Genomic DNA, 17,007 nt, shown 5'->3' with positions numbered 1-17,007 from the left:
ACCTGATGGGTAAGTAACTAGGTACACCTGATAGCTTCATAACTATGTGCACAGTATGATTAAGTAACTAGGTACATATTATGGCTAAGTATTTAGGTACACCTTATGGGTAAGAATTTAGGTCCACCTTATGGCTAAGAAACAAGGTAATCTTATGACATGACTAAGTATTTAGGTACTCTAATGACATAGTGACTACGTACACATTATGACTTAGGACAAATGTACACCTTATGACTTAGTAACTATGAAACATAATGACTCAGTAACTAGGTACACCTAATCGCTATGTAACTGGGTACACCTTATGGCTAAGTAACTAGGTACACCTTATGACTTAGTACCTGATGGCAAACTAAATAGGTACAGCTTCTGGCTTAGTAACTTATTGCACCTTCTTGAAAGTAACTAGATACACCTAACGGTACAGTAACTTAAGCACATGTTTACTAAAACCAAAGGAACTTAAGATAGACCCAACGGTATAGCAAATTGAGCACATTTCCTTACTAAAACTAAAGGAACTAGATAGACCTAACGGTATACTAACTTAAGCACATTTCTTTACTAAAACTAAAGGAAATATATGGACCTAACGGTAAAGCAGCTTGAGCACATTTCTTTAGTAAAACTAAAGGAACTTAAGATAGACCTAATGGTATAGTACCTTGAGCACATATCTTTACTAAAACAAAAGAAAATAGACGGACCTAATAGTATAGTAACTTGAGCACATTTCGTTACTTAAACTAAAGTAACTATGAAGAACAATTTTTAACAAGAGGGCCTGAAAGGCCCAAAGTCGCTCACCTGAGATAACAAGATATTAATGGGACAAATCTTCTGTCCAAGTTTCATGAAGATCGGAATATAAATGTGGCTTCTAGAGTGTTAACAAGGTTTTACTATAGCCATATAAGGAAAAATGCCCCGCCCCCTGGCAGCCATGTTTTTCAACCAACCGGTATCATTTTTGAATTCGTCCAAGATATTATCTGGATGAATCTTCTGACCACGTTTCATGAAGATCGGACATTAAATGTGGCCTCTAGAGTGTTAACAAGATTTTACTTTTCCCGGCCGGGGCACTGGAAATTTCAGAAATGCTTCAATTGTTTCCCATCCAACTTGAGATGTACTGGTATGAAACCCAGGTAATTCTCGCGTGTATCAGTGCTATACACTGAGCACGTAAAAGAACCAAGGTATCTATTCGCAAAAAGCTAGGGTATCGCACCCAGATTCCTTGTATCCCAATACTTTCTCTTCTGATTGCTGTCTCTTCAGCAAAAACCAAAGGACCCCATTGGAAATAAGTGCTTGCACTTTCATGGGTTATCCTTGACCGCAAGGTCAAAATAAATACTACTACTACTACTACTATAGCCATATAAGGAAAAATGCCCGCCCCTTGGAAGCCATTTTTTTCAAGCAAACATTATTATTTTCAACTCATCTAAGATATCATTTAGACCAATCTTCTAACCAAATTTCATGAAGATTGGACAATAATTGTGGCCTCTAGAGTGTTAACAAGGTTTTACTATAGCCATATAAGGAAAAATGCCCCGCCCCTGGTAGCCATGTTTTTAAAGCAACTAAAACCATTTTCAAACTCATCCAAGATATCATTGGGACAAATCTTCTGACCAAGTTTCATGATGATCGGAAAATAAATGTGACCTCTAGAGTGTTAACAAGGTTTTACTATAGCCATATAAGGAAAATAGCCCCTCCCCGTGGTGGCCATGTTTTTCAACCAACCGGCATCTTTTTGAACTCGTCCAAGATATTATTGGGATGAATCTTCTGACTGAGTTTCATGAAGATCGGACTATAAATGTGGCCTCTAGAGTGTTAACAAGATTTTACTATAGCCTTATATAGCCATATAAGGAAAAATGCCCTGCCCCTTGACAGGGCTCTCAATCTGTCAAATCCACGGCCGCATTCCCCCCCCCCCCCCCCTGAAAAGTATACTTTTTTCCCCTTTTTAGGGGAAAAATTCCCCCTAAAAAAAAAAAAAAAAAAAATAATTTTTTTTTTTTTTTTTTTTTTTTATAGATAAGATGTCTCATGATTATTATATCACAATTCTATTTTAATTTAATCTTGTCAAACATACTTAATTATGAAATAAGCAATGAATATAGTGCAAACATGTACAAATGTAATAATTAGATAGTAAGTAAAAAATCCCCCAAAAAGGGAAACGCCGCGAAAATTCCCCTGCTATGGGTAGCGACCCGCTTCCTCTAAAATGAATTGAGGGCCCTGCTTGACAGCCATGTTTTTCTAGCCAACGTAACCATTTTCAAACACATCCAAGATATTATTAAGACAAATCTTCTGACCATATTTCATCAAGATTGGACAATAAATGTGGCCTCTAGAGTGTTAACAAGGTTTTACTATATATAGCCATATAAGGAAAAATGCCAACTCGTCCAAAATATTATTGGGATAAATCTTCTGACCAAATTTCATGAAGATTGGACAATAAATGTGGCGTCTAGAGTGTTAACAAGATTTTACTATAGCCATATAAAGCCATATAAGGAAAAATGCCCCGCCGCTTGGCAGCCATGTTTTTCAAGCAAAGGTTACCATTTTTGAACTCATCCAAGATATCAGTGGGACAAATCTTCTGAGCAAGTTTCATGAAGATTGGAAAATAAATGTGGCCTCTAGAGTGTTAACAAGGTTTTACTTTAGCTGTATAAGGAAAAATGCCCCGCCCCCTGGTGACCATGTTTTTCAACCAACCGGCATCATTTGCGAACTCATCCAAGATATTATTGGGATGAATCTTCTGACCAAGTTTTATGAAGATCAGACAATAAATGTGGCCTCTAGAGTGTTAACAAGATTTTACTATAGCCATATATAGCAATATAAGGAAAAATGCCCCGCCCCTTGGCAGCCATGTTTTTCAAGCAAACGTAACCATTTTCAAACTCTTCCAAGATATCATTGAAAACAATTTTCTGACTAAATTTCATGAAAATTGGACAATAAATGTGGCCTCTACAGAGTTAACAAGGCAAATGTTGACGCCGCACAACTCACAACGGACGACGGACAAAAAGCGATCACAAAAGCTCACCATGAGCACGTTGTGCTCAGGTGAGCTAAAAATAAAACTGTGGCTCTCTTGCATAAATACACTGGTATTATTATTAGAAGACACCTTCAAAGGCATTTAACTAAAACTTGTCCGCAATTAGCAAACAGCAATTTGTTCATACACGCAACAAATGTCTGAAGTACATTGATTGGAAAACCCATAAATCAGGAACAACATTGATTGGACAAATACATTCTTAAAAACTGTGTCAACAATCATGAAAATTTGCAAATAAACGTTAGTTAACTATAAGTACATATTTCAAAATAAAATATTCAAATACAACAGTTTATTATCAATTATTCATTCTTTGTTATCTGCAAACTAGAGTTGTACCAATTTATTTTACAATTTCTTCATAATGCACCATGAAGGCAGAAATGTGTATTATTTATAATACGTTAAAGTACAAATAACTTCAATGCATTAGAATCAAATTGTTAATTATAAAAAGAACTAACACAATGTCTTTAAAAAAGTGAACAACTTTCATGGGGAAATTCTCTAAACATCTCACATATGTAAAATTGTTACATACATATCATCTAAATGGTTATTTAAATGATATGAGTCACGATCTGGGAAAACAGGGCTTAACCCTTTGCATGCTGGGAAATTTGTCTTTTGCTTAAATGTCGTCTGCTGAATTTCTAAAATTAGCATTTTCTTCATTTTTTTTCAAAGAATACTATCAGAATAGCAAACAGTTTGGATCCCGATGAGACGCCACGTTTTGTGGCGTCTCATCTGGTTCCAAACTGTTTGCAAAGGCCTTTAAAATTCAGTTCCCACCCTGAAAGGGTTAAATGGAAAATACAATACAAACAGAACGTGTAGTCCCTGATTAGCCTGTGCAGGCTGCACAAGTTATTCTGGGACTACACTTTTCGCACATCCATAAACCCCTTTTCCTCAGAGCAGGCAAGAACTCACAATGAACTCAAATATAATTCTGAATCATGTATTAAAAAGATGTGGCATTTGGACAGATCCTGTATAATTAACATCGCCTACTAGGCAGCAGATTCATACCCAAGGACATAAACAATGCAACGGTACAATTACAGTATTATTACTTCAATACTATGAATGATTTCTGGAACAAATAATTGGAAAAGAATTTCACAAATGTTAAACTAAAGCTATTATCACCGAAATGCTCCAGCTTACTACTTTGACACCAGTTGATAAATACAATACTTGCTGAAAACGTGTATTATTTAACCTTTGACATCGAAGCATGACCCTGACCATGCCAAAAGCAATTTAAGGTAAGTTTACTGTAAACTGAGTTAAAGTTGAAAAAGAAGTACAAAGGACAAATGAGTCATAAAAATTTCCATCGATTGAACTATCATCAGAAAAAAAAATGCCACACAGTATTCCTTTTTGTTTTTCAGTTTTTCAAGTTTAAGAAATTTAAGACAAGTCATGTAGAAGCTGTTTGCTTGACAATATGGCATTTAGTCAGCAAAAAGCATACAAAATGGTTTCAAATAGACCATTTTGAATTCAGAAAATATAATGGTAAACAAAGTATGCACTCTGTTAGTATTAATTGTAAAATGTCAGGGAAATATGCCACTCAACAAGGCTGCAAGTCAGTAATTTACATTTGTAGTTAGATAGTTCTTCCTTTCAAATGTTTATATTGCATGAAAAACAGGAACATTCAAAAATTATAAATTTAATTTTTTTATTAAATGTTTGTACTTGAATAGGCCAGAAATCACTATTGCTTGAACACAGTTTTGACAAATTTAACTAAGATGTCATAGGATATAAGGCATCTTGAAAAAAAAAGACATCGAGCCTTGCATGCATGTTAATATTTTAAAACCTTATGAGACCACATTTAGAGATTGTGTCAACTTTCTGCCTGGACTCCATACGATGAACTTACAATCCTGACAAGGTTTCTAGATGAAAGTAGGACGGACACGTGTACATGTATTGCTTAACACCACCCACTATAAAGGATATCCTGACTTTCTGCAATATCATACTTTTATTTCTCAGGCAAGTGAAGACATGTTTTATTGTCCATTTCTCTTTGCCACAAATCTATACAATAGATATTGCATATCAAACACAAAACTCTATAAGTGACAATCAAATGCCCAAAATGACTGTCGAATGAAAGCATGAATTTTGGGGATAAAAGGGCACTTGTATTATTCTCTGAAGTCAAATAGCCTGATTAACACTAAAACACCATTATTTCATACATAAACTGAAATATGATCACCATTTACAAAGACAATGGAAAAAATATAAAGCTGGGCAAAGTTGTATAGAAAAGTATGAGGTTACACACTACCACCAAAATACATTGAGAGCACTGATCAGCTCAAGAATCTTTTTTTGCTGACTTCAAGGGAGGCAAATCAATGAAAGCAATTGGAAATCAACCACTGAACTTACAAGTGTGTCTTTCATGTGACCTATAAACCTCAAAATTCATGAATATTTCAAGCACTGCCCTAACTGGGTAGGTTTTAGGATCATTAAGTAGCACTTAAATATACTTGATGCTGCATATTCTGGAAAATCAATTCTCAAAGCTATAGAATGAACTGCAGAACCATTCAATACTAGTTTCACATCTCAATACCAAATAATTCAGTGGATTCCACACACTATGAAATAATTCAAAGGGTTCCTGGGTAGGAAAAATTGCTTCCTCTTCTAAAGCAAATAGTTCCCATTTTGTATAATTAATGTTCACCATTGGAAATCAATCAAAATCTATTCACTCTTTATAGGATGAAAGACAGAGTTGTTTTCGATTCACAGGCTTTATTTATACAGCTCAGTTACTCACGGCTTCATAATATGTGCCGTGCTCTGTGAAAAAGGGGTTTAATGCATGTGCGTAAAATGTCATTCCAGATTAGCCTGTGCAGTCTGCACAGGCTAATCAGGGACGACACATTCCGCCCTAAACTAGATTTTTGCTAAGAAGAGACTTTCTTTAAACAGAAAATATCATAAAAGCAGAAAGTGTCATCCCTGATTGGCCTGTGCGGACTGCACAGGCTAATCTGGGACGACACTTTACGCACATGCATTATGCCCAGTTTTCTCAGAACTTGACTCACATGAAGCCCAGTTTCAGATGATTAAAGCGAAATATGAACTGGGTTCTGAAAAAACAAGGCCTAAAGCATGAGCAAAAAGTGTCAAACCAGATTAACCTGTGCAGTCTGCGCAGGCAAATCTGGGGCCACACTGCATAGACAGGATGCTGATTAAGTGGTGTTTGCCTTTAAAAGAAAATTCTGTCATAGCCTAAAGTGTCATCCCTGATAAACATATGAGGGAGAGGCTGGTATAGGACGATCATTTATGTACATGTATGCATAAAGCCTATTTTGGCAAATATTTCCTACACTGCAATTGATTGTTTACTTCAAGCTTGTACATTACTTGGTTGAAGATTTTTTCTTCATGTATAACTGGCAAAAAATGATATGAAAACACTAAATGCGTCAAATTAATGCAGTCATAAATTGTACTTACAGCAAGACAATAACTACACAAACTGCGAGCAATACAGCATAGATTATGAGATAAACTATACACCTTACATTAAGCTAAATATTCAGAAAAATATCTCAATAAAAATAAAAATAGATTAAGAAATATCATTTTTGCAAAGTTACAAAACATGACATATATTACTGATGATGATCACTATGATGTTGAAGGTGATGATGATGGTTGTTATTATTACTATTATTACATATGTATAATTATAATTTATATTGTTATTATTACTTTTGTCATCACACCATAATGGAATGGAAACAATTAGAGATTAAATAATCATTAATATTAATATTATTATCTCACCACAGCAAAAAGAAAAACACACTGGCAAAACAAAATTAATGTGTATGTTAGACAAGGGACAAAACTCTGTCAAACACTGAAACACATTATTTTTTATAAAACCTAAGACAGGGGAGCGAACTACTGCAATTCCATTCACATCCACATTTACCTTATCTTAAACTCCTGCAAAATACATTGTTAAATGCTGAATAAGGTTTAAGAGTTGTTTTAAAATTTAAACATAATTTAAACATAATAATAATTTAACAATAGATGTATGTTAAACACATATGACTCTTGAAAATTGTCCCTGTGACCATAATTGGCCTTTAATCATGTGATGAAAAATCATAAGATGTTTATTCTTTTCAAGAGAAACCAGCTGAGCATACCGAGTTCTCTACATACTGTGTGAAAGCACTTTTCATGTTACAGGCCCATTTGACCATAATCTTTGACCCATTGACCTCATAATCAAAAGGCATTTTTTGCCTCCAATGTGACCAGCATAGCAATTTTGATAATAACAGGTATAACACATTTTCTGTTACAAGTCCATGTCACTTTGACCTTTGACTTTCTAACATCAAAATCAAAAGCAGTTATTCTTTTCTTCAAATAAAGAAGATGTTTGTAAAACATGTATGCCCCAATGTCTGACATGCAGCAAAGTTTTCCCTGAAACCTTGACCTCAGATTTCTTGATTTGAAAATCCCATCCATCAAGACTTCTTAGCATACTATTTTAAGTAATGTATCCCAGCTTCTTGAACAGGAGATCATTATAACAACTTAACCATAGCATAATCCTAAATGAAACAAATTTAAATGTGAAGTAATTGGCTAAAAATATATTTTTACTTAACCAAATAAAAATAGCACCGCTGTAAATTATCATGAAATCTTAACTAGAACTTGTGTATAAATATTCATTTTCCAACTGCTCCTGGTTCATAAAGGCCTTAAGAAGTCTTATAATCAGTGGTAAGTTTGCTTATGAAAGAGGAAAAGTAAAGGATGAATAGATAATAATTTGTGTACACAATGTCATGTTTGACTAACCAACACACATAAATAATGATCAGACTTGAACACTTTGATTAAAGATGTTCAATTATTCATTCATGGCAATATGGTACATCTCTTAAGTAAACAAATATAATCTTGTTAGAAAACCAGGCTCACTTCCGTTGCATCTAAAACAAGGCTAACTTTTTTTATTTGAAAATATTTTTCATGTAAAAATAATTTGTTTCATATAAAAAATTAAATCACATAAAAACATTACTTAATATCACTATCATTCTTAATAACACCTTTAATCTATCATTTTAGCAAATAACAAATAACAAAATTTTTATACAAACAAACACTTCATTTATGGTAAGGACCCATAGATATACATGTATCAACCACACAAGAAATGTTAACCAAAGCAAATTCATGTTGATGTAAAAAGCTGTAAACCTTTCATACATAAATGATTCTGTTTTTCAAATTCCTCTTATTGAATCAGTATAAACAGAATAAATTGGAAACACAGAAAAGTATGTCAGTAATTGTCAGTAATAGAAGTCTTCTTTAATTACTTTTCTTTCAATAATACCTGATTGTCCTCATGATCTTCCTATAATTATAAAAAAATTCAGATGATGATTTTTTCTAACATTACCAGGTACAAGATTCAAAGTATATAAAGTTAAGTTGACTAGTTGTTTGTTATATCAAAACCCATATATATATCTTCCATTGAAACAAGAGGGCCTGAAAGGCCCAAAGTCGCTCACTTGATATTCAAAGGAACTGACCTGTTCTGTGCAGCCCAAGATGTCATTAGAGCAACATGTTCTTACCAACTTTCATGACTAGTGAACACCCTGGCAGCCACGTTTTTCAACAGACCAGAACCATTTTCATACACATCCAAGATATCATTTAAACAAATATACTGACAAAGCTTCATGAAAATTCATAAGTCCATATAAGGAAAAATGCCCCGCCCACTGGTGGCCATGTTTTTCAAGCAACTGGAACCACTTTTGAACTTGTCCAAAATATCATTGGGACAAATCTTCTGACAAAGTTTCATGATGATCATACAATAAATATGTCTTCTAGAGTGTTATCAAGGTTTAAATATAGCTATAAAAGGAAAAATACCACGCCCCCTTGGCAGCCATGTTTTTTCTACCAACCAGAACCATTTTCGAACTCATCCAAGATATCATTGGGACAAATCATCTGACCAAGTTTCATGATGATCGGACAATAAATGTGGCCTCTAGAGTGTTAACAAGGTTTTACTAAAGCATGATATATAGCCATATTAGGAAAAATGCCCCGCCCCCTGGTGGCCATGTTTTTTAAGCAACCAAAACCATTTTCAAACTCATCCAAGATATCATTGGGACAAATCTTCTGACCAAGTTTCATGAAGATCAGAAAATAAATGTGGCCTCTAGAGTGTTAACAAGGTTTTACAATAGCCATATAAGGAAAAATGCCCCGCCCCCTGGCAGCCATGTTTTTCAACCAACCAGCATCATTTTTTAACTCCTCCAAGATATTATTGGGGTGAATCTTCTGACCAAGTTTCATGAAGATTGGACAATAAATGTGGCCTCTAGAGTGTTAACAATATGTTACTATAGCCATATATAGCCATATTAGGAAAAATGCCCCGCCCCTTGGCAGCCATGTTTTTCAAGAAAACGTAACCATTTTCAAACTCATCCACGATATCATTGAGACCAATCTTCCAATCAAATTTCATGAAGATTGGACAATAAATGTGGCCTCTAGAGTGTTAACAAGGATTTACTAAAGCCATATAAGGAAAACTGCCCCGCCCCCTGGCAGCCATGTTTTTTCACCGATCTGGACCATTTTCGAACTCATCCAAGATATCAATAAAACCAATGTTTTGACCAAGTTTCATGATGATTGGGCAAAAATTGTGACTTCTAGAGTGTTCACAAGGTTTCTCTATAGCCATATAAGGAATACTGCCCCGCCTCCTGGCGGCCATGTTTTTCAACGGACCGGAACCATTTTTGAACTCAACCAACATATAATTTAGACAAACATTTTGACAAAGTTACATGAAGATTGGGCATCAAATGTGACTTCTACAGTGTTCACAAGGTTTTCCTTTTTTTTGACCTAGTGACCTAGTTTTTGACCCAGCATGGCCCAGTTTCGAACTCAGTCAAGGTATCCATGGGACAAATGTTCTGACCAAATTTCATGAAGATCAGACAATAAATGTGACCTCTATGTGTTCACAAGGCAAAACGTTGACAACGCACGACGGACAACGCAGGTCGGACAAAAGGCAATCACAAAAGCTCACCATGAGCACGTTGTGCTCAAGTGAGCTAAAAACAAGGTACTTGACCATTCGGCTACAGCGATTTTTTTTGCCGGAATGGGAAAAGTACCTTTACCAGCCCACTTGGGGAAAAATGTGCGTGAAAACTCTTAAATTGGGGAAATTAGCATCATGAAGACTTCAAATTGGGCAGTTTTTTTATTTTTTGCTCCAAAATACTTATAAATTGATAACTTATGTGTTGTAAAGCTGTCAATATTAAATTTACTTAGGTTAAAGCCATACAGCTGCATATGGAAACTTACTTAATGTTGCATTTTATTTATATAAAAATAAATTATTATTTATTTGGAAACCTTCAATTGGGAATTTTTTGACAGCAATTGGGAAATTTGTAGTTTTTAAGTAATTGGGAAACACATTATAAAGAAGGAAAAAATGACTGGGCTAGCGAAGTGGTTGGTTCTCATGCCTAGGCAACCAAGGTTCCATCCAGAACCACAGGAGAATGTTTGGTTGGTGGTCCGTACAGGATTCAGTAACAGTGACCTTGACCCAACCACCCCCCCTCCAAGTACAATCTCTAGCTAGGTTCTTAGGCAAACTTGCTATACCCATCCATTGCTCGATGCAAACTAAGTTATCAACTGAAACCACCTGTAAGAAGTCTTCCGTCAACCATTTCTTATTCAAACCAGAATTCTCAACTTCCTTGAAAAGCTCGTTTAAAAAATTGATGAAGTAATCGCTGTTCAAAGCGATGCACCCTGTTTTTCGGTGATTTCGAGTTTAATACCTTGTTACATATATATTTGATAGTTTATTTCTTTTCAGAAAAGTAGATTTTTCGATATAATATGATTATTTATCATTCAAAATAATGTTTTCACTAATTAATATCATAGCCACACGCTAACCACCCTTGATTCAGTGGACAGCACTTTCTGTACATGCATTAAGCCATGATTTCCCAAAGCGAGATTCAATTGTTTTGCTTGAGCTGTATTGTCCTACTATATACCTCGGCATCAGACTTGCGTGATTTCCTGCCCCAAGATTTCGGCCCTACAGATGAGGCAGCAGACTTCAAGGGCCGGCCCGGGGATTCAGTCCTGTTCCTCTCGACATCATGTGTCCTTGACCTGCCATTGGTTAGTGACGACAGTGATTATAAATGTTGGTCCATATAGGATGTAAAAAAGGTGAATATAGGGAGCCAAACTGCAAACGGGCTTCTTATATAAGTAGCCATAGTAACACTTCAAGAGGAAACTAGGTTTTATTATAAAGGTTTACTATGATAAAATGATTTAAAACAGTGTACACCTAAGATTTTACCGTAAGTTTGGTTTATATCTATTGTATATCAGCTCACGTGTGAATAGCATGATTGTTTTGTAATTGTGGTTCTCCATAGTAAAAATTGATTTTATAAAAGTCAGCCCCAGTTTAATATATTATATTTTATTTTATGCACATATTAAACATAACAAACACTGAAGTTTGGTTAAGGTCCGATGATAACTGTTATATAATTATTGAAGATCTAAAGTAATTTAGTGTTTTTTTTCAACAATGTTATCTGCTTTTAACCCTTTCAGTGCGGGAACCGAATTTTAAAGGCCTTTGCAAACAGTTTGGATCCAGATGAGACGCCACAAAACGTGGCGTCTCATCAGGATCCAAACTGTTTGCTATTCTGATAGTATTCTTTGAAAAAAAATAGAAGAAAATGCTAATTTAAGAAATTCTGCAGACGACATTTTAGCAGACGACAAATTTCCCAGCATGCAAAGGGTTAAGTCTGAGAAAGTCTAGTAACTCTACAATTAGATTGGCGGACTGGAGAAGTGAAGTCTTGGCTAAGCAGGGCTGGAACCAGCCCCTAAACCAACTTATAGAAGATCAGTCTATTTGCCTTTCTTCTCTCCTGGAGGGGTGAGATCTTCATACATTTCAGCATATTTGTCACGCAGCCAGGTGTTTTGGTAGTATAGTCTCCGGTGATGAATCTCGACGAATGTTTTTTGATCTTTTCAACTATGTCTACATCTTTTTAATGGTGTGGATCCCAGAAAATTGAGCTATATTCTATAGTAGACCTTACTAGGTCCAAGTATGGTGATTTACGACAGGATTCCTGGCAGTGTTTCAGGTTGCATCTAAGAAAGCCAAGTGTGGAATTAGTTTTTGGTGATCTTATTTATATGTGAACTCAAATTCAGGTCTTCTGATATAATAACTCCAATAATTGGTTTTCTGGGACTTGTTGAAGGATGTGGTTATCAAGCTGATGGAATTTTGATGTTTTCTTGTTTATGGTTAGGATAGTGCATTTTTGGGCGTTGAATCTCATGCCCCATGTGTTGGACCAGATTTATAGTTTATTCAAATCTTGCTGTAAGATTTCATGATCCTGGTGACTACTGATGGTGAGATATAGAAAACAATCATCGGCAAATAGGCGGACCTATGACTTAACTGATTAACTGAGTCCAGTAGATCGTTGATGAGGCAGAAGAATAGCAGGGGGCCAAGGACTGTGCCCTGTGGTACGCCTTCAGGGGGGCCAAGGACTGTGCCCTGTGGTACGCCTTCAGGGGGGCCAAGGATTGTGCCCTGTGGTACGCCTTCAGGAGGCGAGTGTTGCCAGATTCAATTTCTCTCCTTCCACCACAACTTTCATGCTCCTGTCTGTAAGGAAGTCCTCCAGCCAGTGGTTGATGTTACCATTGATGCCATACTGCTCCAGTTTATGTAGGAGCTTTTTATGTTGGACAGTATCCAAGGCCTTGCTGAAAGCGGAACCCAGTTGAAAGCGTGTGTCTATGTGGACAGTGGTCAGTAATTATGTTTCACAGGAGTAACCAGCACGAAAGCCATGGTTAAGTTAGGTTAGAATGCTGTTTTTGTCCAGGTGGTTTAGGATGTACATATAATATATTCAAAGAGCTTTCATATACCACATGTAAGGGAGACAGGTCTAGGATTTTCGGTTAGGTGGACGTCGCCTTTCTTAAAAACAGGTGAAATGAAAGCATCTTTCCAGTCCCGGAGAAGTTTTCCTAAGTTAATGAATATTTTGAAGATTTTTGAAAGTGCAGGTGCTAATTGGCTGGCACAGGTCTTCAATACTAAGTTTTGAATCCTGTCATCTCCTTAGGCTCGGCAGTTTTGATGTTACAAAAGAGATTCTCAATGTCCATTGTAATGATGCTCAGTGAAGGTACTTGTGTACTACATCTTTTTGTAGAGTCTGGAAGATTTGTTTCTCCTGTGTCCTTGGTGAACGCGGATTTAAACTGGTCAATCAGCTTTCTACTCACTGTCGCTCCCATCTTTTTCAGTGGGGCAACACTGCAGCCATCTTGTCTGTGGGATTTTTCATAACTCTAGAAGCATTTGGTACTGTTTTCATTGAGGCCTTTTTGTATCATGTTATTTTAGTGGTTTATTTCTGCTTTTTATTCTTAAATGATTGTTAACATTCTTTCTGGAAGAACTTAAAGGTGTTCCATTAATTACTTGTTTATAAAGTCTTGATATGCGTCTGATCATCCTTATCAGGTTTTTGTTAAGCCATGGTAGAGACTTGTGCTTGTTACTCATTTTAGACAGTACCCCCTATACATGTTTATTTATTGACTTTTCTATGCCAGCTTTTTAAGCTTCCCATAATACCTGAATGGTTTAATCTTGGCTTTAAGCTTCATTGATGACTGTGGCTGAGAGATGTTGCTTATTCTTGTTGATGCAATCCCAGTTGGCTTTAGAGAAAATACATAGAGAATAACAGGTTACTGTCCCATCGTTTTGTAATATATCAGGCGAGGCTTAGAACAATATAACGGCGAGGCTTGCCGAGCCGTTATTTTCTTCGTGCCAAGCCTGATATATTACAAAACGATGGGGCAATAACCTGTTTTTCTGTTTATCATACCACATTTTCCTAAAAATCTTCAAAACAATCCATTTTGTATATTTAAAATGTACGGATTCCCGCTGATTTTGCTGATTCGGCTTTTACACGTTGACATACATGTAGCAACAGCGCTCAAAAAGACTACACGAATAATCGCTTATTTTAAACATCTTATAGAGAAAAAAAGTTGTTTGCACTACGAATATGACGAGTACACCCCCTTGAATTATAAACATCTCAAATAGGGGATCAGGAATGGACTGCAGCGACAAATTTAATCGAAGAACACACTTCACCGAATAGTTTGGAGACGCCATATTGGAGTAGTGTTTTGAAAATGACATTTTGATGATGGTGTCAATATTGACATAAGCGTGTTAAATCGTTTGTTTAAACTAATTGAGGATTAACATACAGTTTCATTTGTCTTGACTTTCTGTGCAACACTTGCGAGTGCAATGACTATATTGATATTTAAGATTTATTGTCCCATGATGACGTCGTTGAACTTCTGTTGTGCGGGCTGTGGTTATTTTTTTTAAATAAACGTTTTTGTGATTTATGACTTTAAACTAGAACAAAATATGTACGTTCTTGGTATCAAATTGTTTGTTTTCTTGAACCTGATGCATGTTGATAGAAATTGTTGACTTTATTGCATATCCCACGTAACTCCAAACATTGCCTGATATAAGAACTTCCTGTTGACCGTGATATAAAAAAAAATATCAGGCAACGTTTTATCAGGCAGATATCAATACAGTGGTATGATAAAAATCTTTCTGGGCCTTTGTTTATTCTTCTGGGGGATGATATCTATATCAGTAACCACCATGGCATGGTCGCTGATACCAGGAACTAAGGATGACGTTTTCACCAGAGATGGGTTAGTTGTTAATACGAGGTCGAGTATGTCATTGTTCCTTGTAGGTTGGTCATGAACTTGGGTGAGCCGATGATCTATGAATAGGTCTAACAGGGCTTGTTGGACATCTCTATCAGTGGCTCCTAAATTCTTTACAGTAAGGTTGGGCCAGTCAATGTCTGGGCAGTTGAAGTCGCTGGCTAGTATTATGTACTTTTCCTTAGAAGTTTTTGTTAGTTGACGTATGGATGTATCTAGTGTATATGATTGATGTTGATGTTACGATGAGGCATGTAAAAGCTATGAGCAGAAGTATAAGTATTGATATAAAATTTAGTATCAGTTTTTCTTCAAACAGCAGATTTTGTGTTATTAAATAATCAAATTTTTCAATAATCTATAATTTCTTCATGTTCAAATTCAATGTCTACAAAATATATTTTTTTACAGACGAGTTACATTAGCCTATATTGCCAACATTTTATATTTTGTATTACTTACTTCATTTTATCTTAACAAATCTAGTGGTATATATGTAATTAAAGTAATTTTGTATATGAGAACATGTGTTTGAATGCTTGTGCAGTGGATGTGTGTTAGAAACAGGCACACAGTTGGTTAGGTAGCCCCATGGCCATGTATGGAGGTACAATTGATTTAACTTCCCAGTTTATGCATGTACACTGAACCTGTGTAATGAACACTAACTTAGTCAATTGACAACAACTCTTCTATACCAAACGTAACATACAATCAAATGATTTAAGTAATAGTTTAATTTTAACAACGAACAAAATAACATGTAGCACAAAACCAAACTTTACATTCAAAAGACGACAACTGCAAAGTGTGTCAAGTCGTGCTATAAATAGATTGTCAACCGACTACATCAACTTACGTCGTATCGGGCAAATATTCCGCGTGGTGGTCGCCTAAAGGTTCTGAAACGAGTCCCTTTCTGTCGTCTGCCATTATATCACTTCCGGTTAGCCATGAGTCCGTCTAAAAATAACAATACACAAGCTCCTGTAACAGGTCAGGCGAGTTCAAATTCAATATATTATTACAGGTGTCATGTGACCATAGTCTATGGTAACCACAGTCATGTGACAAAAACAAAAAAATCCCGCCACTTTTTGAATTGTTAACTTATGTTTTCATGTTGTTGTTTTTTTCCAGTTCGTGAATCTATGGGTATTTCTATAAAATTTGCCATTCAAGATCTAGCAAACGATTATTAAAGAATGTTATTTCAGTGTTGCAATATTAATTTGTCTTATTTAATAGTCTCTGTTTAATCGATATTGTTATATGTCCGTGCATCAGAAGTGCCTTTCTTCATAATAGAGCGTTTTGAATAAGTCAAGTGTCATCTCAACGTCATTTCCGCAACTAACCTTCAGTTTACTCCTATCAAAAACTCCAAAGCGTCTGCCGCAAATTTGAAAGTTGTGTTGATTTGTATGGTCAACCTTAACATGCCGTTGCGAAAATATAGAATATTTTCATATCAAATATAGTTTTCAGAGTTATCTTTCTTTAATCATCATTTCCGCAACGAAAAATATCGACACTTTTCTGTTTTGATAAGTTTACGAACGTTATGCTTCCAGTTTTAGACAGATAGTATTTGTTTTAAATAGTTTTTAGCACAATGCATAAAGAAGTGACTTATATAAACGTCGTTGTTCATTAAATCCATCACAAATAGTTTGCGTTACGGAAATGACGAACTGTTGCGGTAATGATAGAAACATGGATGATATTTATGTTTTGTTACACAAAGAAAATTTCGGAATAAAACAGTATAGTAAAAGCACAAAGCGCAATTATAAATGTATATGGAATCGGAACTTTATTAAATCGAGCATATTCATCACAAAAAAATCGGGATTAACTATCATTGAATTCATATTCTGTTACGA

The 17,007-nt window shown here is 35.6% G+C and overlaps 1 protein-coding gene across 7 annotated transcripts in view; it reads right to left on the bottom strand.

Moving 5' to 3' along the window:
• The window catches only part of LOC127846744 (uncharacterized), a 108,280-nt gene extending 92,120 nt beyond the window's left edge, over positions 1 to 16,160 (bottom strand). For 5 of the 7 annotated variants that reach the window (XM_052378240.1, XM_052378245.1, XM_052378243.1 and 2 more), the window contains exons 1-2: positions 15,981 to 16,160; positions 11,317 to 11,437 (exon numbers count right to left, since the gene is read on the bottom strand). In XM_052378240.1, coding sequence (XP_052234200.1) covers positions 11,317 to 11,437; positions 15,981 to 16,054 — 195 coding nt within the window. In that variant the 5' untranslated portion in view covers positions 16,055 to 16,160. Of the gene's footprint in view, positions 1 to 11,316; positions 11,438 to 15,906; positions 15,926 to 15,980 lie in introns of those variants that run through there. The other 2 variants (XM_052378246.1, XM_052378244.1) reach the window with 2 other exon arrangements.
• Between the last annotated feature and the right edge of the window lie 847 nt (positions 16,161 to 17,007).

The sequence above is a fragment of the Dreissena polymorpha genome, chromosome 9, assembly GCF_020536995.1.
Source record: "Dreissena polymorpha isolate Duluth1 chromosome 9, UMN_Dpol_1.0, whole genome shotgun sequence".
Classification (NCBI taxonomy): Eukaryota; Metazoa; Mollusca; class Bivalvia; order Myida; family Dreissenidae; genus Dreissena; species Dreissena polymorpha.
Note: the sequence above shows the minus strand (reverse complement) of the source record. Positions and strands in the feature narration are given on the sequence as shown.